Here is a 25,552-nt window from a genome sequence, read left to right as displayed (position 1 = left end):
CTAGTCTGTGACATAAGTGTTAGCGCAAATCCAAATGCTTGCTACGGGCAGCGTTGCCATTTTTTCTTTACACTCCCATTAATAAGCCTACATAGGGAGGTTCATGTCCGGTCTACAGCATATTCATGGCTACTACCTGCACGATATAATGGCACGCTCACATGGTAGATTCCGCCAGAGTTTTCTTTATTACCATGGCAGATATCTGCGGCTATTCTGCCAACAATCCGCACTTGGAATTAGCCACATCAATGGGCAAAAGCCGCGTGCGGAATTCTAATGAGTCTCTGCATTGATCACGGTCAAAAAGTGACCTGCACCCTCTGCACGCAGATTTTGCCAAGTGGCCATGCTAAATCATTGTCCAGGTCAGCAGCAAACACTGAGACACGAGCGTGCGGTATGCTCGCAGATTTCTGCTGCGGTTTTACAAATGGATTCCATGCGGTAAATTCTGTAGTGGAATCTGCCATGTGAACATACCCCAACAGTCCAGAAGGAACTACAAGACAACCTGAAGCCCACCTGATCAGAAGCTGGACAGAAACCCAATGATAGAAGCGATGTTCACATGCAGAATTTTTGGGGCAGTTTCCGCGTCTAAAAACCGCATTCAGCTTTGTTCAATGGACGAATCTGCATGTGGAACTCCCGACGTGGATTATGGACAAACATGGCAGGGAATCTGTCAAGTAGTGAGAGGCCACTTATTTTTCGCCTGCATATGATTTTGAAATCCGCATCCTATAGACTACTGACCAGAATCCCATTGAAAGAAATAGAATTCAGATTTGTTGCACAATCAATGGGGAATCCTCTGCCATTAACGCCGTGTGAACATAACCAGAGTTCGAAAAATTACTACATGTCTTGTAAAAGCGATTCTTCTTCAAGAAATCGCCCATGGAATCTTACGTATAGGATAAAATCTTAGGCCTCATGTCCGCGGGGAAAATCATGCCCGCAGCGGATTCTTCATGCAGAATCCCGCAGCGGGTCCCTCCTTTCCCGCGGACATGAGGCTAAAACGTAAGCATTACTTACCTGTCCGGACGCTGCGGATCTGCCCTACGTCGCGGCCGGATCTTCTTTCTTCGGCCCAGCGGATGTGCTCGGCACGCTGCCGGCGTATGCGCTGTACACTCCATTTTTTATTTATTTATTTTTAACTCCTGCTCTCCCGCGTCGGAGAGCAGGAATTCAGCTGCGGGTGTGCTGCGAATCCGGGCGGCTTCCATAGGCTTCAATAGAAGCCTGCGGGAGACGCCCCCGCGGGGGACCCGCACTAAAATGGAGCATGCTGCAGGTGTTTTCCCGCACACGCAATCCGCGCCTCAAGGGGAAAATGACATCCACAGGTATTTAATTACCTGCGGGTGTCCAATGCATCCCTATGGGGCGCAGATCACTCGCTGCGGATCTGTCCCCGTGGACATGAGGCCTTAACCCTAACCTGAACTAACGGCTCAGACTACTGTTTGGGATTAATAGCCGCAGCATTTATTTCCAAACGGGTTGAACAATTAAATAACTCCATAAATTGTATCAAACTGATTAGTCTTGGTCATACAAACCCAGACTATCACCATCAAATATAAACTCGACCACTGATGCCCACCATCCGAAGGCAGGCAATCCCCCTTTTGAAAAACGCCCCTCACAGCCTCACAAACTCCACATAAACGGGCGGGACAACTTGGACTTCTCCTCAGACTGAAGGTCCCGTCCAGCCATCACCCCTTTATAATACCCCCTTTTCTTTCTTCCACACACCTGGCCAATCCCTGTCCCGTCTCCAGGGCATCACTCAGCTGGCAGATTCCACCTGTTCCCACCGAAAACCATTGTCCGACCAACTCTTGTCACCAAGGCTCAGAAAACTTTGCCAGAATTCTGGCACCAACCATAGCTCCTGTAATTAACCCTATAGATACCATTAAAACCTGCCTAACCTTACTAACTACCTCACTGCCCCAGATTCCATGCGGCCCTAGGACCTTAATGTCCTCTGGTCGTACATTATATTCTATGGGCGTGTAAAAACGGATCGGAATCACATGCCATGCGAGTCGCATACAATTCCAATCCATTCTTAATGCATGTCACTATGGGGACAACATGAAAAAAAAAAAAGAACCAGGAAGCGTAGAACAGAGGGAAAAAAAGCGTGAAAGTCGAATAAAAACATAAAAAAAATAAAGATAGCGCGGACAAGTCAGTTTTTCTGACCTGTGTAAATAGAGCCGAAACTGACAGCAGCAGAATTTGTATGAAGCTGTTCCCCTGGTAAGCTTTTACCTTAGGACTCATTCTCACAAGTGTGATGTCACAGTCTATTGCGCCCACGGTGTAAGAACATTGATTTTCATTGATCCATTCACATTAGTGTATACACATTTCGTGAAATAGATCACAGCATGCAGTATTACACCGCATATTAAGGCCCTTTTACATGAATAGTCTTTTAAATGACTGCACGAACACCGATATCACTGCTAAGGTCGTCATCGCTCGTGCAGAGCATTTCAACTGAATTTTTAAGCTGACTGAAAAGTCCACTTAAACAACCGCGAACGACAACTGAGCGATTTTTTCGCATTCACGCTGAACGATTATCACTTAAATTCGTTTAAACGAATCTTGAGCGATAATTATAATGAATTGTTACGTGTAAATGGGCCTTTACGCACGTACAGCTATATTGTTCTCTAAGGGTAATGTATTCCACCGCTGTCCATACGCCCGTGGGAATGAGCCCTTAGGTTGATGGCCAAAACGCTGTTGCCATTTTAGCATGGACATTACACCCGCAATACCTGGGTCCCCCAACGTCTGACCGAACTGGACTTAGATCGCTATAGACCCTTGTGCATCTTCGTTAAATTAGAGCCACTGAGGGTCCTGATATTACAGCTGTTATATAACTCTTAACGTTTGTATCCACAACTGGGAAGAAGAAACAGACTTTGTCACCTACTTTTAGATCTCTGAGCTAATCCTGTAGACTGAAACTAGGTGACCCGTGGAGTCCGGGCATGTAAAGGTTATACTTACCTCCCCCAATGTCAGCACTGAGAGCCGCTGCTGAATGCATTGAGTGGTGCTGCCAAGCAGTCCTCCCATTGTAAAATTCAACACCAGGGGAACGACGGGGGGGATAAGTGTTACACATTCCCGGACTCAGCGGGTCACCAACTTTCAGCCCATAGGTTTAGCTTATTGAGCTAAAAGTAGATGAGATTCCCTTTAAGTTCTGGCCCGATCCACAGGAAACACCTACTTTCAGGCAAATTTACATAAGCTCCACCCACTCCACTTTGTGGGACTATCCTGTGAAAAACAGGATGGTTGGATGGGATAGCTGTAATACAAAACACAACACTTTTGCATGGCCATCCGATAATCAAGAACATGTTGGTCCGGCTCTTATCACATGCCTATAATCCGATGTGTCGTAGATTGTATCATCACTACACTCATCATAGATCAGACGGGATGCCGTTAGATAAACAGGATACAAAGAAAGGATCCTTTGTTACACAAGATTTGACAACACTGCAGTTCCTGTTCTGCGAAGCAGGAAATATCATATACAGATAACATATAATCCTGCATCTCATCGCTGCTGCATCTACTTTATCCGCTTTTGGCATGAGCAGCCAATCAAAAGTCCCCTAAGACTTCCATACACACTAGATGAATATCAGTGGGATATGCTTTCAATCTATGGGACCTTCCGATTATCCTGGGGCTTGAAATATAAGCCCTCCCCTGAAAATAAGTCCTAAATGCACTAGGTTTAAAAAAAAAAAAAAAAAAATCAGCCAATCATACCCGACGCTCAATCATTCACAGCCAGTGAATGACATCACTGAATGGCTGTGATTGGTTCATCGATCGCCGGCTCTGACTGGCTGGCGCTCTATCCTATCACAGCGCTTACCGGAGGCGGAGTATTCAAAGATCCGTAACTAGAAGAGAATCCTGTCAGCGCTGAGAACTGCAGCAGCGTGGGGACCACCCCAGGGAACACAGATGCCAGCGGCTAGGTTATTATTCCTTTTTTTTACCTTATTGCTTATACTCACCTAGCCGCCGGCATCTGTGTCCCTCGCGCTGGTCACCACGCTGCTGTAGGCTGCAGTCCTCAGCGCTGACAAGATTCTTTTCTCCTGGTAACAGGGCCTTGAATACCCCGCCTCCGGTAAGCGCTGTGATTGGATCAAGTGCCAGCCAATCAGAGCTGGCGCTCGATGAACCAATCACAGGGCTTACCAGAAGCGGGGTATTCAAAGCCCTGTTACCAGGAGAAGAGAATCCTATCAGTGCTGAGGACTGCAGCAGCGTGGGGATCAGTGTGAGGGACACAGACGCCAGTGGCTGGGTAAGTATGACACTCCCCGAAAATAAGACACTGTGCTTCTTTGGGGCAAAAATTAATATAAGACAGTATCTTATTTTCAGGGGAAACAGTAGTTTAGATAAAGAACTAATTTACATAAAACACTGAGTTGCTTTGGTAATACATTATATTACTTATCCGTAGTTATTCCTTTATTATACTCCAGAGCTGCAGTCACTATTCTTCTGGTGCAGTCACTGTGTACATACATTACTTATCCTGCACTGATCCCGAGTTACATCCTGTATTATGCTCCAGAGCTGCACTCGCTATTCTGCTGGTGGAGTCACTGTGTACAAACATTACTTAAGGCCCATTTACACAGGACGAGTGCCTGACACTCATCCCTGTGTCTCTGCGCTCTCGTGCTCCTGCACAGGAGCTAGGAGAGCTGGCTGGGTCATGGAGCGGCCAGCAGGGGGGCAGGGCAGTGTAGGAGGTTTCTCTCCTCTCGCTCCCCTGCTCCCCTGCAGTGAGATAACATTGCAGCCGTTTGCTATTGAGCGACCGCTGTTTAAACTGCGCAATGAAGCTCATCGCTCCTTACGCAGTTTAAACAGCAGCCGTTCAATAACGAATGGCCGCAGGGTTATCTCACTGGAGGGAGGCAGGGGAGCGAGAGGAGAAAAACCTCCTGCACTACCCCGCCTCCCCTGCTGGGCGCTCCATGACCCAGCCAGCTCTGCTAGCTCCTGTGCAGGAGCACAGGAGCGCAGAGACACAGGGACGAGTGTCCAGCATTAATTTCCTCGACACTCGTCCTGTGTAAATAGGCCTTTATCCTGTACAGATTCTCAATTACATCCTGTATTATACTCCAGAGCTGCACTCACTATTCTGCTGATGGAGTCACAGTGTACATACATTACTTATCCTGTACTGATCCTGAGTTACATCCTGTATTATACTCCAGAGCTGTACTCACTATTCTCCTGGTGGAGTCACTGTGTACATACATTACCTATCCTGTACTGATCCTGAGTTACATCCTGTATTATACTCCAGAGCTGCACTCACTATTCTTCTGGTGGAGTCACTGTGTACATACATTACTTATCCTGTACTGATCCTGAGTTACATCCTGTATTATACCCCAGAGCTGCACTCACTATTCTGCTGGTGAAGTCACTGTGTACATACATTACTTATCCTGTACTGATCCTGAGTTACATCCCGTATTATCCTCCAGAGCTGTACTCACTATTCTGCTGGTGGAGTCACCGTGTGCATACATTACTTATCCTGTACTGATCCTGAGTTACATCCTGTATTATACTCCAGAGCTGTACTCACTATTCTGCTGGTGGAGTCACCGTGTACATACATTACTTATCCTGTACTGATCCTGAGTTACATCCTGTATTATACTCCAGAGCTGCACTCACTATTCTTCTGGTGGAGTCACTGTGTACATACATTACTTATCCTGTACTGATCCTGAGTTAGATCCTGTATTATACTCCAGAGCTGCACTCACTATTCTGCTGGTGGAGTCACTGTGTACATACATTACTTATCCTGTACTGATCCTGAGTTACATCCTGTATTATACTCCAGAGCTGCACTCACTATTCTGCTGGTGCAGTCGCTGTGTACATACATTACTGATCCTGTATTGACCCTGGGTTACATCCTGTATTATACTCCAGAGCTGCATAAAAGCTCACTCAGACAAGCGTATTTACTGCATATTTTACGCACCAGACTATGATGATAGCACGTAATACGCACCACAATAGGACATGCTGCTTGTCTTTTCACGTAATACGCGCGCGTGAAAAAATGCAGGACTGAATGGGCCGATGTAAATCAAAAGATTTTTTGCGCTGCATATTAACTCTGCAGGCCTCGAGCGGAAACCTCACATTTCCTGCTGGTTTGGTTACTCTGATGGCGCACATTCTGTGACGTGTCCTCTTCAGGCTGAATTGACAAGTAGCGAAAATGCTGCAGATTACAATAGCGGAAGAGAATTTTTACATGACAACCGGATTCTTTGTAGATTTTCAAGTTTAATGAGAAAGTTAAAATCTGCAACAAAACTAGAAGTGCAAATTTCAAAAGCACTGATTATTCTCCCATTTTTGCATAATCCACAAGAAATTGCACAACTGGCGCAGATTTCTATGAAATTTTCTGCAGCGATTCCATTACGGGTGAAGCTGCCCTTACATTCAGCGCATAACAGTTATCTGACAAGCTTGCTAAGCCTTTCCAATGACAAACCAGCAGAATTATGAATACAGCTCTGGAGCACAATGCACATTTTAACAGTATTGAGGACCGTGAATGCAAAGTACAATGCATGACACAGAAAAAGGCCACGCCATAAAGATTTTGTTGCAGCATTCTGCAATTTTTAGGATATGTTCGACAAACAAGTTATGCAAACTGATGTAGTTTCGGGCCAATCATGTGATCTGGGAACATGATAACAGGGAGAGCCAGTCTGTGAAGATAACTCTGGCGAGGTTGTCACACCCACAGAAATGGCTTTGTATCATTTTTTGTATCTGGATGAAGATTTTACGGGGTTGTCCGTGACTTTTACTATTTATGACCCATCAACAGTCCATCGGCGGGGGTCCACCGCTTGGATCCCTGCCGATCAGCTGATTCCCTGGCGTGCTGTCAATGCAGAAGGACGGATGTCGCCATCATCAGTAGTCAAGGCCGGAAGTGTAATAGCTTCATTTCCATAGAAATCTATGGGAGCCATGACTTCTATTACACTTCTGGCTGTGACCGCAATGCGGATGTCCAGCTCAACTGCACTGACAGCAAGTTGGAGGATCAGCTGACCGGCGGGGATCCCAAGCAGCAGATCCCCGCCGATCAACTATTACTGACCCAAGAAGACGATAGGTCATCAATAATAAACTCATGGAAACCCCCTTTAATATCTATAAAACGATCCTTCACCTGGTGGAGATAAGAGGCAGCTTATGCTTTGGGTGCGCCCATTCTTCCCGTGTCCTGGGCATCGCCTCAAAGAGAAGAAAATCCTTCTGAGAAGCAACGGCAAGTGTCGCCTGCCATAACGCCCGTCCATCGTCCTGAGAGATCTGGGATGGAGAATGAGGAGGGTCAGGACAGGGTGCAGCACTAGTCACAAACAACAGTCTTAAAAGGGTCTCTCCACTGTGGTCACCTCTGGACAAGCTACTGGAGTAGACGGCCATGTCTTCATGGATACATCTCATGTCCAACGTAGGACCTTAGGAGACATGATCATCAGCTGCATATCCAGAAGTGCCCACAGTGCTGAAAAGGCAGCACTAAACGCTGTACAAAAATGTCTGTGTGAGGGAGGCCGCAGGATGTGGTGATGCAGATTATGCTTATTCTTTCCTTATTGTTTCGATCGTTTTGTGAGATAAGTAGGAAAAGGGTTTTTATATATTTTTTTTTTATTAAAAAATATATATATATTTCACTTAACTTTTACACTTATTTAGTCTTCTTGGATTTGATTACTTCTACAATATATTGTATTTCTCAATTGTTGACATATTAAGCCTTGCCATAGGCAAGGTTTAATATAGTTACATACATTGTAGCCCTGCGAGTCTTCACTCAGCTATCATGGCAACCACTGGTACCCGAGAATTGCATCACAGAGGGTCAGTGGTGAGTCAGAGGGAACGACACACACACACCTCTCTGGCTGACGCTTACATGCCGCAGTCAGGATTGACCACGTTTGCAAGCTGTTAAGCAGCCACGATCAAAGTTAGCTCCAATCATGGTGGGTGTCAGAAACAGCCAGCACTCGCTGGGTATGCAGTGGGCTCGGCACCCAAGCTTGCTGCATACCAACGCTGCACCTCTGTGACGTACATATACGTCACAGAGGCGGAAGTAGTTAAACGTCTGTCAATAAGCAACGATTAAAGCTAAGGTTAGCAGCAACCTTGACTGCGACACGAGTCCTGCGGCATCGCAAACCAATGGAAGTGAATGTGGTCACGCTGCAGCTCGCAAGTTGATGTGATTGCGACCTGACCATCAGAAGAAATCCAGCGACTTGGGTAGGGTCACGGTAGGTTGGCAGCCGCAACACGATTGCATTCACTTCCATTAGTTTGGAATGTCGCAGTATACCACGATCTTCAGATGCGCGCCCTGTAGCTCTAGCCTCAGATTCATGGGCAGTTCCGATTCTACATGCGGGAGCTTACAGTGTAATCCGACCCTGCCCACGGCCAAGGACCCTGTTTACCCATCCGGTTTTCTATTTTCTTCACTGCGGATGTGTGCGGATGCGCCGGTCTGTGCGCCGCCACACATGCACGTAGAATTTTTTCCTTGCTTACCATGGAATCTTTTGCCCGATCACAATTTTTAATTGCGGACAGGCCGCAGATTGAACAGCTTCTATGGACTTCAATGGAAGCTGTCCGTGCGGCCAAAAGGTCCGCAAACAAATCTGCATGCTTTAATTCATGCGCGGATGCCCATGACCCACGCGGATTCCCCAAATCAGATCCGTCCGACATTGGACCTTAAGCATACATACATAAAAATGGAAAATCCCTTTAAATCCATGCCCAGAGTTAGTAGATAGAAAACTGTATATGCACCTGTTCGGCCACCCAGCCTAAATATCGGAGGTCGTCCGTGGCAGCTCCGAGCATGCACTGGGTCTCCGCCAAGACCTGTGGCAGCAGAGCGGTAATGTTATTGTGCAGAGCCTGTGACCAAGACAGAGCGGCGGCGGAGTCTCTGCAGCGGAGCACCAGGGAGTGGCATCCATCTGGCGAGCGCAGTTCTACCAGTCTGTAAGAGATGTAGACATAAGAGGCATGGAGAAGAGGTGTGAGGCACACTGCCGCATGTACCTCGTCCAGAGACAAACAGGAACATGGGAGTCACGCACACATTGTCACTGACCGTCCCTCGGGGTCGTACATGCTCAGATTTCTTGCAGCATAACACATTTTTAAGGGAATGACCTTGCAGTCCCTGGAGCCATGTTTGGGGGAACCGGATGAATCACTGCGTGCTGGACTGAGGTCGTCGCAACCGTCCCAGGGAAGATCACCCACCAGGGACGCCTTCCGAATATAGGGGGACACGTCCTGCAGGAACCGCACTGTTAGGGAAGAAGATGGAAGATGATATAGATCACATTCAGCAGTATTATGGGAGCAATATTAGGATACAGTAACAAATACCGTATATACTCGAGTATTATCCAACCCGAGTCAATAGGTTTTACCCCCCAAAAATTGGTAAAACGTATTGACTCAAGTATAAGCCTAGCTATACTCGAGTATATAGTACCGTAGGTAAAAAAAAAAAAAAAAAAAAAAGCAATACTCACCTATCAGACAGCATCTGTGTCCCCGGTCGATGCTCTCCCCGACGGTGCAGCCAGCCAGCTGCTGCAGTCTTCTCCCCGGCTTGCTTTTGAAATCCCCGCCGTCAGCGCTGTGATTGGATCGAGCGCCGGCCAATCACAGCCGGTGCTCGATAAACCAATCACAGCCATTCAGTGATGTGATTCTGAATGGCTGTGATTGGTTTATCGAGCACCGGCTGTGATTGGCCGGCGCTCGATCCAATCACAGCGCTGACGGCGGGGATTTCAAAGCAAGCCAGGGAGAAGACTGCAGCAGCTGGCTGCACCACCGGGGACACAGGCGCCGGCTGATAGGTGAGTATTGAGGGTTTTTTTTTTTAACCTCACTCGAGTATAAGCTGAGGGGGGGCTTTTTCAGCACTTTTTTTGTGCTGAAAAACTCGAATTAGATTCAAGTATATACGGTAGATTTAAAGAGGTTGGAAAACACGGCTACTGTCTTCGAGAAACAGCACCAGAAAGGACCACAGGTCATGCGTGGTATTGCATCTCAGCCCTCTTCACGTAAGGCTGTATTTCTCCGGGTGAGTGTGATCTAGAGATGAGAAAAATCGAACCTTGCACTCGTTCGCCCTGCGATTTAAATGCTTTTGAGATGAGATTCCGCTTTAAAAACGAAAGATTTGCACCGCATTACACGCACGCACAAGAAAAAGTAAATAAAAAACGTATGTTGTTCCAGTGGTTGAAATGGAAAAGTAAAATGAAAAAACACAGATGCAAATTCCGTTGCGAGTGAGTGCAAGGCAATTTTGTCTTGTCAATGGATGCAGAGTCGCCCCCAAAACCGTCCCAGAAATACATGGATTTTGACTTTTTTTTTTTAGGTGGAATTCCGCCGTATGAACACGCCCTCTTGGATTCGCACCAAAATGTGCAATTTATGTTGTACTGAGGATTTTGGTGTAGTTCCGCACCAAAAATCGGTACAAAATCCACACTGTTTGGTGTGGATCTGTAGCACATATCGTCCTTTCAATTAGAGGGGTGAATTCCGCTGCGCATCTGAATCAAATTCCACATGAACAGTGCAGACTGACAAGGATTTTGGTGTTGATTTTTCGCTGTGGAAAATCCGCACTCATTCCGCTTTTGGTGAACGTAAAGGCTAGCAACACGCGGGCGAGAGCGAATGCGGGCCGTGAAATTTAGACTGAAATCGCGCTCACCAACATGCGATTTACCTGCGACTGTGAGACTTTCTGTCAAAAACGCCTCCCATCCCTTCTGGGAAGTAGCGATCCTCTGGATCGGCAAGCGTTTCCCATCTTTTTCAATGGAAATCCTGCATCGCACTTTGGGCGATGCGTTTTCCCGTCCCATGGAAAACAATGGGCGATGCGTTCCGAGGAATGCGATTTTCTTGGCTGTGGGAACGCTGCCTTAATAAAGCAGGGCTGCAGTACCAGAAACAACTCCTGGACAGGGGTGGCGCCGGTTATGGAAGAAAGCAGCCATGTTTTTTTTTAATCCCGGACTATTTACTGGACATACAGGGTCGGCCATGAAAAAGTAGGCCGACACCACACTGTGCGGAGGAAAAATCTGTCTGTGTTGCCCCTAGCAACCAATCACAGCGCAGATTTCATTTCTTATACTGCTGAGGTAAAATGAAAGCTGCGCTGTGGTTGGTTGCTGGGGGCAACACAGATTATCCTAACGACAGCATTCATAAGAGTGTGTTGCCCATAGCAACCAATCACAGTGCAGCTTTAATTTCCTATATTGCTGAGGTAAAATGAAAGCTGCGTTGTGATTGGTTGCTAGGGGCTCTTCTTTTAGTCAGCTTCCATCAGTGTGTGGTGCCGGCCTATTTTCCACGGCCGCCCTAGATAAGCCTTTAAATATTATTTATGGCTTTCTTCATTATATCAGCCTCTGAGAAAGCTGGGTGACATCTAATATGACCAACATTACTGTTCCCAAGCTGCTAACTCGTTACCTCACACCATGACGGGCAACTCCATCTGATGAAGCGTTTATGGAGTGAAGGGCATTAAAAAAAATAAAAACGCCATGAGAACATGGGAAAGCTGGGTGACAACAATAAGAGCCACCATTACAGCGGCCATAGTGGTTTATACCACACTCCCCTATATTCGCGTACGTACGGCAAGTCACCTGATGAAGCGTCTAAAAAGCAGTGAACACGGATGTGATGTGTGCGTGCTGGGATTTTTACGCATTTTGGAAGGAGACTGTAAAAAAAACTCGCCAATTGGGCTTTCTAGCTTCCCCCCCCCCCCCCAAGCTTAAAAACAAATGTCACACAGACGTACGGAACAGCGCGTAAGCGACGAATACGCAACAAGCACGTACACATACAGCGAAATTAGTCCATCTTTCACGGACCGAAATTCCGTACGCCTGTGCGAATGAGCCCTAAGGCTGCCTCCAGCGCAGATCCGGTCTGGCATGAAATCCTGGACATTTCCCAAAAAAAAAAAAGTTTCTGCCCGTTTGCCATACAGACCCCATTATAGTGGGGTCAGGCATATGACCGATACAGCACTTGGGATTTTTCTGTTCGACCCCACGAACGGAGCAAAATGAGACAAAAGACTAAACGTTGGGGCTCATTTACATGGGCGTATGCATTTACTTTCATTGACTCCATTCACCACGTATTACGCCCATGTGGCTGAGCCCTTAGTGTGAACTCAGCCCAATATGGTGGTCTTACAGCTCCCATTGGGCTCACTACTCGCCGTCTGGCAGATCAACATGGTGAAGCATCTCCATAGAGAAAGGGGCGCATCGCTGCACGCAAGTCTGCCATTCAGGAACCTAGGAAAGCTGGGTGCAAAAACCTTGCAGCAGCTTTAACGGATGCAAATATATGAGGATAGGATCTGACAACTCGAGAAAGCAAAAATTTACTGGGAATATTTGGCGAAAAATCTTAAGTATATTTCCAGTTCTCCTGGACGTTGCATAAGATGTGAGTAATGCGATGAAGAAGGGGGCAGGGGGAAAGAATTTCCCATAATTTTCCCTTAAATGGGGGCCCCAGAATAAATAAAGCATGAAGTAATGAAGTCGCCTGATGGTGCCTGCCAGACATCTCCCCCCCAGGGACATGGAGGGGTTAATCCAGCCTGAAGCCGCTATCTAACTGCAGATTACATTAATTGTTGTAGAATAGGAGAGGATTAGGGAGAGTCTCCATATAAGGGAGAGCGGGTGGCATGGAGAGGCTGGTAGAAGTGGGCAGCGGAGGGTCTCTGCAGCACCCGCTGCCCTTGGGGATGCATTAAAAAAAAATGTTAAATTTTGCGACGGGTTTCCTTTTGCCAAAATACTATTCTAATAGTCGCCCCTTTCTAGGAAGCTATAGCGTCACTCAACTTTTCCCAACTCCTGAAGGGCACAGAGTCTAGTTAGGCAATGGTCACATCTGCGATTTTTGCAGCCTCCATTCGGAAATTTCCATCGCAGATCCAGCATAAAAAGAAAAAAAAAAAAGGCGCAGCATAAAAAGAAGAAAAAAAAAAAAAGAAAAATGTATCCGGTTAAATGCCGGCTGGCCGAGCGGAATCCGTACAGACCCCATTATGGCCGGTGGGGTCCGTTTGGCGGTGCTTGGTTCCATCATAAAACAGATACATTTGGCCAGAGGATTCCATTCAGGCCACCTGCACACAAACGGATTTGCACTGCGGAATCCCCAGCTGGCGCCCGCAGCAAAAAAAAACGTTCACAACATGCTATGGAAAAGCGCAGAAACAAACTGCGATACCTGTGAGTGGAGGGAGGGGGGGGGGGGGGGGGGGGTGGGAGTTTTTTAAATCGCAGCATGCTTTATTTTTGTGTGGTGCCCACATGCATGGCTTCCACCGTCTGACCAGCGATCCATCCGCAATTGATATTGCGGATAGGTCGCGAGAACTGCGCATGTCCGACGGCAGCTTGCTGCGTCCATCTGCAGTACTGAAAAAGAAGATACATGACAGGTATGCAGGGTCGCATTCCACTGCGGGCTCCCGCTTGCAGAATTTGACCCGCTCACGTGCAGGCGGCCTTAATGTTCCCATGACGGAGTCGGAAAACGGAATCCCCTGGCGTGGGTGTGAACACAGCCATAGGGCTCATTCACAAGGGCGTATTTGTGATCCCTATTACATGCGTATTTTTTATGCATGTAGTACAAGGAGCTTAAACATCATTGATTTGCACTGCAGTATTGCGACACGCGTGTAATAAATAAAACCGCAGCATGTTCTATTCTGGTCCGTATTACAGACCCCAAATTGTTCATCAAAGTCAATGGGATTATATGAATACACATGATATACGCCTATGCGCTAAACACATTTAGGGCCCCTTCGCACGGGCGTATTTGTTGTTGCGCATACCGCAGCGCAATTTATTTTACTGTACAGTTTTGGTCCATGAAAACGCCGCATATTTCACGTTCTGAAACTGCATCCGTGAATGAGCCCTATACAAGGACATTACAGCAAAGGTCGCTGAAAATAGGGGGTCACAGCCGGGCGAAAGGGGTCAGTGCTGATCTGTCTGATCTCCAACCAGCGGCTCCAGCTGTTATACTACCACTCCCAGTAGGCGCAGGTGTCGTAGAGCGCTGGTGTATATGTAACACGCCCGTACGGGGCACCGGATACGCTGGGCACACACTGGGTTAAATCTCCACAAGAGGGCTGATCTACACCCAGACGTTCCTATTGTTCCTCCTTTTGGGATTCTTCTACCAAATTTGGCGACAAGAAAAGGAGTTTCCATGGAGAAGCGATAAAACACGTCTTATCTCATCGTTACCGGCTGAGGCTTAGTGAGTGTAACAGAGAGGGAGGGTCCCGCTCAGAGCCCCAAGCGGGCGGCTTCTGCTCCAACAGACCCGTTTAGATAGCGGGTATGTAATATGCAGGGTGGGCCGCGTAAAAGTAGTCCGCCTCTGATCCCGGCACCGGACTCTTGGTTGTTCGGCTAATTTCACACGGGCGAGTGCGATATCGGGACGTGAAACTCGGCCTGATACCACGCTCGCCAACGTGCGATGTCCCCACGGATGGGAGTGTTTGTGTTAATGCCTCGCATCACTTCAGGGAAGTAACGATCCTTCACTGCAATGGAGAATCGCGAACGGCGTGTCGGCGAGCGCTGGAATCTCTAACCCCGAAGCCATACTGAATACCACGCACCGAAAGAGCGCGAGAAAGCTGAATGCGTAGATCACTGTACGTGGGTGCCGGCTACAATTACTGGAGGACTTTTGGACCCATTACTGTACTTTATGGCAGGCGAAGCGCGGTTTCATTTATCAGGTCACACGAATTCACAGAATACGAGGCGCTGGTCTACCGAAAATCCCTGCCTGATCCCAAAACACCATTGTGACACCAGAAAATCGGCGTTTGGTGCTCAGCGTTAGGTACAATAGGGAGCCTAACCTTCTCCTAATCCACTGGAGTTTGCAGTTTATCCGGACAAGTTTGAAAAGTTTTATGACCACCACACACCAGAAGAAAGATTGCACTGCTTATTCCAGCATGCCGCACCTCCCGCGGCTCTCTGCTACTGGAACTGTATACAGGAGAGGGAACTGTAAGCAAGGCGTTATGGCCACCTCGGTCCCCAAACTCGTGCAATGCGAGTTTGGAAATTTAAAGCAGAAAGTGTACACCAATGATCCGCATACACCAGATGAGCCCAAGGAAAACAGAACAAACACTAACCGAGGCATCACTGTTGAAGAGCTGCAGTCAGTATCAGCCAAAATGTTACAATGTGCACAAAGGTGCATAAAAATGAACGTGGACCACTAACAGCGTCTGTTATAACGTGTCGGTAATTCAATAAAGCTTTAGAAAAACAATCCACTTGCTCATTCTTCCTGCAGCAGTCTTGTCAGAGACTGACTACTTTTCCGTAGCCCACTGAAGATGCTTATTTTTCATCAGGAGACTCTTGGGGTCTTCACTGCTGGGGGACAACATTTCCTCTCCCAAAACAGAAGTGCTTTAAATAAGGGTATCAAAGCGTAATAATAGAGGGTGTAGGGGACCCTAAGCCAGAGCAGAGAGTGCAGGTTACAGTCTTCTGAAGAAGACACGTGGGTGGTCCCTTACGAGGAGATCTGTCAGCCCCCTTGATTGGAGGAAGGCTTCTGATGGACAGGACTCTCCTCCAGAAGCTCCGCCCATGTCCTGTTCAGAGGGACTGTGACCTGCATTCAGCACCCCTGAACTCCGATTTGTGCACCCCGTGGAACCAGTACAATATGTAGGAATTATTCGATATATTGCTCCAGAATGAAGAGTTCCACCGCTGATCAGGGATGTCCCACTTGTCATCGACTTCTCACACAACCAGATGGCATGCAGGCGCTTGTCATCCCATTTGCCTAAGGCTGGAGGGTTTACATGACTCCAATCATATTACAATAGTATTGACTCACTTGCTACACCCTTTACCCGCGCTCCTCAAAAAAGATGGCGGACAGGATCTGTACTAATCTCATATTATATATGAAAAAGATAGTGCATGGCATCAAGTACGCAGTGCAATTTACCGCTCACGTGAAGCTGCCCGTAATCAAAGGCTCCTCCACCAATAAAGGGGTTATTCCATATTATAAAGCATGGTTGTTTTGACACAGAAACAGCACCACACCCGTCCATGGGTTGTGTTGGGGATTGCAGTGCAGTTCTAAGAAGTGAATGGGAATGAGCTGCAATACCGGACACAACCTGTGGACAGGAGAGGCGCTGTTTTTGAGAGGAAATCCTGTGAAACGTCTTGCTGTTGATCTGAAATAAAAAGTGACCAACTTTTCAGATACTTGAGTAAAAAAAAAAAAAAGATATTTTAAAAAATTCTACCACACACTGATCGGCCACTTTATTAGAGCCCCCGGCCCTTCCAGGATTGGAGTTTCCCTGCATGAAAATGAGACCCATGACCCAGCAATTCAAAAACAGCCAACCTTGTGTGGTCTTCTCATGTAAAGTGTATACTGAGGATGGTGCGATCAGGGAAAAAACATCCAGCAAAAGGGGGTCCTGTGGACGAAAACAACTTATAACGGCAAGGGGTTAAAGGAGGATGTCAGGAATCGTTCTGATGAGCAGGTGCAAGGAAATCGTAGCCGTATACAATCATGGATGGGCTATAACATCAGACAACCAGTTCCATTGTGTCTAATGATGGGAGGTCAGAATTTGGCGCAAGCAGCATGAACTGATGACCCCTTCCTCTCAGCCTGGTGCGGGGAAGGTATTCTTGGCAACCCATGGGTCATCTGATACTTGTGGATGGGCACGATAACAAATTACTGCAGTTCTGATAGCCAAACGAGGTCCAACGTGCTACTAGATGGGGGGTCTCTAATAAAGTGGCCATTCAGTGTAACTTTTTTTATACACGTCCCTCGCTGTTTTCCGTGAACACTCCCATACTTTAACCACCCGCGAATGTTTTACGAAGCTGAGTAAACACAAGCATCTTGTAACATTTATGTATCGGTCACACGCAGAGCACATGCTGGCGGCACACCCAGCGCCGAGAGACCCGTCCGCTCCCACCCCACCAGATGGGGAACACGGAGGTCTGTAAGTCCTTATTGCCAACCTGTGCTGAGTATGTGACAGGGGGTCGAGGGGGGGATGTTCCAGCTGCAGCCGCCACGGAGAGCCTTTTTAATAAGCATTATACTTCAATTCTTTACCATTTTCAAAAAAACCTCTGCCTGCTGTCACTGAATGGAAACATCTTTTTTAGGGCTCATTCAGATGAGCGTATTGTAAGTTCCAGTTGCGTAAATATGCAAGTGCGTGCGTTTTTACCAGCGTTTTTACACACTCCAAAGACAGTAGTTTAGTCCGTAAATACGCATGAAAACAAATGCGCAGTGAAAATACGCTAAAAAGAACACGCCCATTGGAATCAGTGGGTTCTGTTCGGGACGTGTAGAAAAAAAAAAAGCGTAGTTATATATGCTCGTGTGAATTCGCCCTTACACCTAGAGGCGGAAAACTTGTACAACGCTTCTATTTCTCACAGCTGAGGGTTTGCTACAACTGTATCTGCTCCATGGAATCCTGAGATAGGCTACATGCACACGGGCGGGTCGGATTCTGCATGCGGAATCCAGCAGCGGCGTCCGCGCGGAGCTGCTATTCTGTAATCTGGACTGCGGATGGTTCGCACAGCTTGCCACTGGACTTGCGCAATACAGAGTTTTTTTTTAAACTCCTGCTTTTGCGGACGGGCGGCTTCAATGTAAGCCGTCCGCACGGAATCCACGCAAAAGTGGAGCATGCTGCAACATTTCCTCCGCGAGCGGAAACCGCAATTGATTTCCATTCGCATGCAGTAAGAATCAGTTTGCCATAGCATGCTATGGGCGGAATTTGCCCGCAGAACCCAGAGGCGAACGCCAGCCCTGGATTCCGCATTGCGAACCCACCTGTGTGCATGAGGCCATAAACAGATTCAGGATACATTGTAGCAAACGCGCAGCTGTGGAAAGAGTCAGGTCTGCAGCTTCTCTTGTTAAAGCCCCGCCATAGTCACCACCATAGGCACCAGCTCTCACAACCGCAACGGTGAGCTGCATCCTCCGATTGGCTGCCGAGGTAAGCTGACCACAGCAGGGCTGCAGCGCCGGATCGCGGCAGAGGCCGGTTAAGTACAGCACCTTTTGTTATATTGTTAATCACTTTAATGCTGGGAGTTGTAGTCCATCAGCTGTCAGTAAGACACCCAAGTTAGAGCTGGCTCACATCAGCATTTGGCGGCTCTATTAGAAGAGCAGGAAACCGGCCACGCCTCGACGAACGAATCCATTCTACGATGGCACAGAATGGCGCGGAATGACCCCATTAAAGGGATCTGCGTTATTTCCGGCCAAACTTCCGACTTTTTGCAGCAAGTTGCAATTTTTCATTCCATTTTTAAACTAAATTCAGCGCCGGAGGCTCCAAGCGAACGCTCAGGAAACATGGCGGCGTGTGGATGAATTGCGACATTTTTAGTGCTACCATCTGTGTCACATTTCTAACATTCCTCGCAGCCCGCAAACTGCCATTAATGGATCGGGGGTTTTTTTTAATGTTCCATATTGCGTCTCCCTTGCCCAAAGCCAATTATTTTTAACCGTTTGATGGAACAAATATGTCATATTTCCGGAAATTCGCGCAGATTTATCGATACCCGAGCCGCACAGCCGCCGGCCTCTATGTCAGGATTTTCTTCTAGCTCCTACACAATCCACCAATCAGAGAGCAGAGACTGGGATAATGACATAATCCCCTAATTAGGATGTTATAGGTCGCGGCTGTGTTACAATGTAACGCCACCATCTTCCTACTTTTCAGCCTAAATACAATGAAACAGATTATGCTGCATGTAAGGTGACAGCCGTTATCAGCGGGGGCTGGGGGGGGGGGGGGGGGGGGGGAGGGGGTAATATTAATGCCGACTTAAGACCTATTAGTATTGTCAGGCGCAGACTCAGCAAATCCCTCCGTTCTGGGAGGCAGCAGAGCAGCGAGGGACCGCTCTGCACAGGAAGGGTTAACACGGCTGCAGAAAGTTCTTGTTTTTGGCAATGAGCGCCTGCAAGAGAAATGGATTCTTCACACCGAACACACCCCGATTTCTGGAACAAACCTGCCCGTAGATACTAGAGAGGCGTCTGCCGGGTCAGGGGCAACCCAAAAAGTTATCAGCAGAGTCAACCTGTAGGGGGCGTCCTATAGAGTCCTGCAGAAGTAAAAAAAAAAGTGAACCCCTAGAGTAAAGCGGGGCACGGTCAATCAATGTTATCGCCGATGTGAGGTGTTGGTGCAGAGGAACAGGCAGTCAGTAGACCCCAGATCATCTAGTGTCTATGGGCAGCCTTACAAGGTTACAGGTGACACTGCGGGAAAGGTGAGGGGCATTTAAAGGGATATCCCCACTGTAAAGAGTTTCTGCTTTTATCAAAAACTTTTGATGCAGGAGCGACATGTCAGAAGTTTTGATCTGTGGGGTCCGGGTTACTGAAGCCGAGGATCTGCAGCGCTTAATGAAGAACTGTGCCCTTTTGTCGCCCATCACCGACTCTCGGCAGCTGAAGATGGACACATGTCTATAGAAGTCTATGCGGCTGTCTTCAGGAGACAGATAGTAAAGACAGCCCAAGGAGCACAGCGCTCAGGTGATATCAGGGGGGTCTCAGTACCCAGACCCTACTGACCAAAACTTTCGACAAATTGCTCCGACACGTCAAAACTTTGTTGTTTTTTTTCCTTCAGGCTGTATTTACACGCAGGACTGCAACATAAGTCCGAGAAACGCACTTGTAAGTCTGACATTGCACTCACACAGTGACTCCACCAGCAGAATAGTGAGTGCAGCTCTGGAGGATAATACAGGATGTAACCCAGGGTCAATACAGGATCAGTAATGTATGTACACAGTGACTCCACCAGCAGAATAGTGAGTGCAGCTCTGGAGTATAATAGAAGATGTAACTCAGGATCAGTACAGGATAAGTAATGTATGTACACAGTGATTCCACCAGCAGAATAGTGAGTGCAGCTCTGGAGTATAATACAGCATGTAACTCAGGATCAGTACAGGATAAGTAATGTATGTACACAGTGACTCCACCAGCAGAATAGTGAGTGCAGCTCTGGAGGATAATACAGGATGTAACCCTGGAGTAGTACAGGATAAGTAATGTATGTACACAGTGACTCCACCAGCAGAATAGTGAGTGCAGCTCTGGAGTATAATACAGGATGTAACTCAGGATCAGTACGGGATAAGTAATGTATGTAAACTGTGACTCCACCAGCAGAATAGTGAGTGCAGCTCTGGAGTATAATACAGGATGTAACTCAGGATCAGTACAGGATAAGTAATGTATGTACACAGTGACTCCACCAGCAGAATAGTGAGTGCAGCTCTGGAGTATAATAGAAGATGTAACTCAGGATCAGTACAGAATAAGTAATGTATGTACACGGTGACTCCACCAGCAGAATAGTGAGTGCAGCTCTGGGGTATAATACAGCATGTAACTCAGGATCAGTACAGGATAAGTAATGTATGTACACAGTGACTGCACCAGCATAATAGTGAGTGCAGCTCTGGAGTATAATACAGGATGTAACTCAGGATCAGTGCAGGATAAGTAATGTATGTACACAGCGACTCCACCAGCAGAATAGTGAGTGCAGCTCTGGAGTTATTCTTTGAATAATCCGTTTTCATGAATAAGAGTAGGACACGTATAGGCGTTTGTCTGCTGTCCAACGTGAGCTGCACCTGAGATTCTAAGGCCCATCTTGCTCTATAGCTGTGTGAATCCAGCCCAATAAGAGACGGCCACACAGGAAGGTATCGGGGATCACCAAGACATCATCCATTCACAAAAGTGACCGCTTGCCGTGGACGCTGTAGGAGGATTTATTTTATGTAGGCAAAAGTCTACAGGGCACAGAGGAGAGGTGGAAGTCACTATTCCGTCACTTCTGAAGTACCTCTGCTTCTGGGAAAGTTGGGTGCCAACCAATATGGCTGCTGGTAGAACTCTGCTCTCTCCGATTCCTGAATGACAAGGCTGCCCTGTATACGGGAACACATGACTGGCAGATCTGCCTCAGAGTCTGGGAGAGCCGTGTGATAGGACCCTAATGATCACTCAGCTTTCCCAGGCACTGATAAAACACCTATTAGGATTTTAGCAACTTAATATCAAAAAGACGTCTCTCCTGTTTCCATGGCTTCAATGAGAGCTACAGAAACCGCGCTGCGCTAAGCGCCCGGCTCTTTCCGACAGGTGGTCGATATAGAGCAGTCAGGTTGTCCATCTCGGCCATGAAAAGCCAAGAAGGGAATACCCCTTTAATTCTTGTGTACAGTCCCAGGTGGTTACAATGGGCACAGCAGGTAAGGATTAGGGCACAGCGGGTAAGCACGGCACAGAAGAGAACTAGAAGGAAATCAGGCCCATCCTGGGGTGCAGCCCTCATTTTATTCAGATGCCCATAGATACTGGATGACGATCAAGAACCACCTTACTGGTAACCTGCCAAGTGTCAAGTGCCACCCAAAGGACATCTGGATACCCAATTTGGTAGCCAATGAGCGAAAGAGGGATGACCTAATCATCTTACTGATACCTTCCTTTGAGGGTTTTTTCAGGCAGTGCCCGGAGTACACAGGGGTCGGGGCAGAAGCCGCTATTCTACCCCCATCTGGTGGCTGGCGCACGTAACTGCAGGCTGGGGCCTCATTGAAATCAATGGAAGCTGTGCATGCAATTACAAGTGCCAGCCACTATACAGGGTCGGCGCAGCGGTTTCCGCTCCAGCCCGATGTATGCCAGCTCTGATGGCCTGGAAAAACCCTTTAAAGAGTAACTGCACTTTTTAAAAACTTTTGACATGTCAAAGTGATGCATGATCAGTGGGGCCCCTGCTGAAATCAAGGGGCTGCAGAAGTCCCCCGAGCGCTGTACCCCCTTCATCGCTGCCCGTATGCTCCTCGTCACAGCTGGAGATGGACACCGAGAGGTCTATAGAAGTCTACGCGTCCATCTGCAACTGCTGAGAGCAGCCAATAGGCAACTAAAAAGGGGCGCAGCGCTCAAGTGACTGCAGCCTCTTCATTTCAGCTCTCAGTAGGGGTCTCACTTGGACCCCACTAATCCAAACTTTTGAAAAGTCAAAAAGTTTTGTTTTTTTTAAAGTACAGTTACTCTGTAAAAAGGGATCTGTCTAGAATTAGGAACAATAGAAAGTTTTTCCAGTAACAGCGCCACTCTTGTGCACAGGCTGTGTCTGGTATTGCAGCTTATTCCTATTCAAGTCAATAGAGCGATGTTGCAATACCAGACACGACCTAGAGGCAAGAGTGGCGCTATTTTTTTTGGCCATAGTATACATTTTTCTCCCTTGAACGAATGGCAGACCCCTCCCCATAGACAGGGGGGCTGCGATCACCCAGATGGTCAGAAATTAATGGCCAGCTTTATAGCCACACTGATTGGCAGAAAGTTTCAGCAGCACTTGAGGAAGTTTTCTGAAGTTGGCACTAACCTTCTAAGGTCACCTCCTTGCCAGCTTTCTTGAGCACCTGCACCGCCTGGTCATGGGTGGCACTCCTCAGGTCTGTGCCATTCACTGACAGGATGGCATCGCCCACCCTAAGTGCCCGGCTCTTGTCTGCTGCCAGTCCCGGGAAGATCTTGGAGATGAGGATGGGCATGCGGTTCTCCTGGCCGCCCTTGATGCTGATGCCCAGTCCGCCGAACTCCTGCTTCACCACTCTCACCCTCCTCACTGGCTCGGTGCCCACCTCCGGGCTGTCCAGGGGGAGCCTGGCACCTGGGCTGCCCACGCCGGACTCGCAGTCTGAGCCTGCAGCAGCGCCGGGGCCCCTGCGGGGGCTGCCGGGAGCCGATTCCGTGCCATTGCTCGTGCCATTGCTCATGCCATTGAGTGCGGCGGCGGGCGGTTCCTGCTCCGAGGTCAGGCTCAGGGTCTCCCCGGAGAGCTCCCCCTGGACCCGCACCCAGTGGTCCTGCAGCAGCAGCTCCAGCAGCCCGGACTTGGAGGCTCGGGTCCACACGGCCATGGTGGGGAGAGCAGCCGCCTCCAGCGCGGACTTCCTGCCAGTGTCAGCGGCTCCCTCCTCCCGGCCCCATACAGAGACATGCTGCGCGGCGACCCCTGGCGGCCGATGGCATGCAGGACAGCTGGAGTTGCGATCCCATCCAGGGATGTATGCTCGGCAGCGACACCTAGCGGCGGATAACACGCAGGTTAGCTGGGGCCGCGCACAGGTCACATCGTGCGGGAGAACGCTACAGCTGTCATGGCATGCTGGGACTTGTAGTTGTATCAAAATCTTTGATACTATGTAGAACGACAGGGGTAGACCTTCAGGGCATGCTGGGAGTTGGAGTATCGTAGACGCTGCAGCGCTGTCCTTCCGATCGCTGTAGCCTGTACATAGGCTGCTGCAGCTTGTAATCATTACAACACAGCGGAGACTCGGAATAGCCGGCAGGGGGCGTGCGAGGGCAGTATCCGCTCTTTATTATGTTTTACCCATTTTCAGAAAAAAAAAAAAAAATATCCCGCACACCCCCTTTAAGTTTTGCCCAGCAGATGCCAGCGTCACATAAAGGAGTCTCCGAAAAGTCCATTTTCCCTGGAGTTTCCCTTTAAGATCAGTCCCTTAGGACATCTGTTCTCAGACCTCCACGGATCTTCTTCGAAAACTCTTGGAATACCCCTCTAAAGATCTGAAAGTATGTGAGCTCCACCTAAATCTGTGCAGCAGCGCCAAGAAGAGCGAGGAGAATCATCCAGGCACGGACATTCTGGAGGGAGCATGTGTTGCTCTTCAGCCAGCAGATTCCAGATGTCTGCGCTTTCCTGCGAGGTAGCAGCATACGTGCCAATGCTCAGAGACGGCACAAAGGGACACGGCGGCGTAAACTTGGCGTTGGAGTGCCCCTTTAAATTTAGAATCGCTGATAAGACCACTGGGATCTGAGTTCTCTTATGTGTCCAAATGAATTAACGATGATCGTCGGAGAGCGAACAGGAGACGTCAACCGTGTGAAGTCACCGCGAGCGCGCAATACGCAGAGACTGGAACTCCGTATTTCAACGGCTTAGTTCACATGTGAGTATTTTCCTGCGCATGTCACTCACGTAATAAAGGAAACGCAGCTTACTCTATGTTCCTGCACATTTGCGCACTCAAAGTTCCCTGGAAGTCAATGGGCACGCGCAAAAGGGCACGCAAAACGCTAGGAGATGCCAAATTGTGTAGGAAAAATAACAGATCTGGAATTAATTAGCCATTTCTATTGGCACATCTTTGTTTGGCGCAAGCAATAAGTACCGTAAAATACGCCGTTGCACGCACTAAAAAGCATAGTTTATTCGCAAATAAACAGCGCTGAGATGTGCGCAAATATGCATATGCTCGTGTGAAGGGGGCCAAAAGAAGGCAGATGCAACTACTAAACATGGTCTCCATGAAACTCTCAAAGCCCCGCTATAGGCTGCCTGCAGACGGCCGGGTCGGATCCGGCTGCGAGAATTCTCGCAGCGGGACCCGACCCGGGCGTCTGCAAAATGCAGCGCGGGCACTTACCTCTCCCGCGGCCCCAGATCTTTCATGCACAGAGCAGAGCCGGCAGCCGCAGATTGACGAGTCCCGCACAGAAATAGAGCATGCCGCGAATTGCTTGCTGCACGAGATTTCGCTCGGCCAAATCGCGGCCGTCTGCCTAGGATTGTGTTTGTTAACGCAATCCTATGGCAGCTTCCAGCGGCGGAAATGCCGCGGGAAATCCCGCCGTGGAATTTCCGCCTGTCTGCAGGCGGCCATAAGAGCACGCTGCTTCTACAAGCTTTGGACTAGATTATATTAACCCTTGAATAACAAGTGTAAGCGCTCCTTCAGACCAGAGTATTTGCGTGCGCATAATTTGCGTGCGCAATGCGCAGAGAATAGAACCCATTGATTTCAGATCCTTCTTTTTGTGTGTTTTGAAAAAAACGCAGCATGCTTTACTTTTGTGCACCAGAGGTCCTCATAGGAGTCTATGGTGGGGGGGGGGGGGGGGGGCTGCAAATATGTGCGCAATACACAAGCAGATGTGTGAAAAACAGCACAATTCAGTGTGGGGGGGGGGGGAACACATTTGGAACTCATTAGGTTAAATAGCCATTTAAATCGGTCTGTGTTCGTCTGGACCCCCTCAGGGCCCAGGTGTGACAGCAACACCCGCTATATACTGTAGATATGCC

At 48.2% G+C, this 25,552-nt stretch overlaps 1 protein-coding gene across 1 annotated transcript in view; it reads right to left on the bottom strand.

Moving 5' to 3' along the window:
* The window catches only part of SNTB2 (syntrophin beta 2), a 28,399-nt gene extending 4,967 nt beyond the window's left edge, over window positions 1–23,432 (bottom strand). The window contains exons 1-4 of the mRNA XM_066584001.1: window positions 22,820–23,432; window positions 9,296–9,497; window positions 8,986–9,181; window positions 7,325–7,467 (exon numbers count right to left, since the gene is read on the bottom strand). Coding sequence (XP_066440098.1) covers window positions 7,325–7,467; window positions 8,986–9,181; window positions 9,296–9,497; window positions 22,820–23,357 — 1,079 coding nt within the window. The 5' untranslated portion in view covers window positions 23,358–23,432. The remainder of the gene's footprint in view (window positions 1–7,324; window positions 7,468–8,985; window positions 9,182–9,295; window positions 9,498–22,819) is intronic.
* Between the last annotated feature and the right edge of the window lie 2,120 nt (window positions 23,433–25,552).

This window comes from Eleutherodactylus coqui, chromosome 11 (assembly GCF_035609145.1).
Source record: "Eleutherodactylus coqui strain aEleCoq1 chromosome 11, aEleCoq1.hap1, whole genome shotgun sequence".
NCBI classification, from domain to species: Eukaryota; Metazoa; Chordata; class Amphibia; order Anura; family Eleutherodactylidae; genus Eleutherodactylus; species Eleutherodactylus coqui.
Note: the sequence above shows the minus strand (reverse complement) of the source record. Positions and strands in the feature narration are given on the sequence as shown.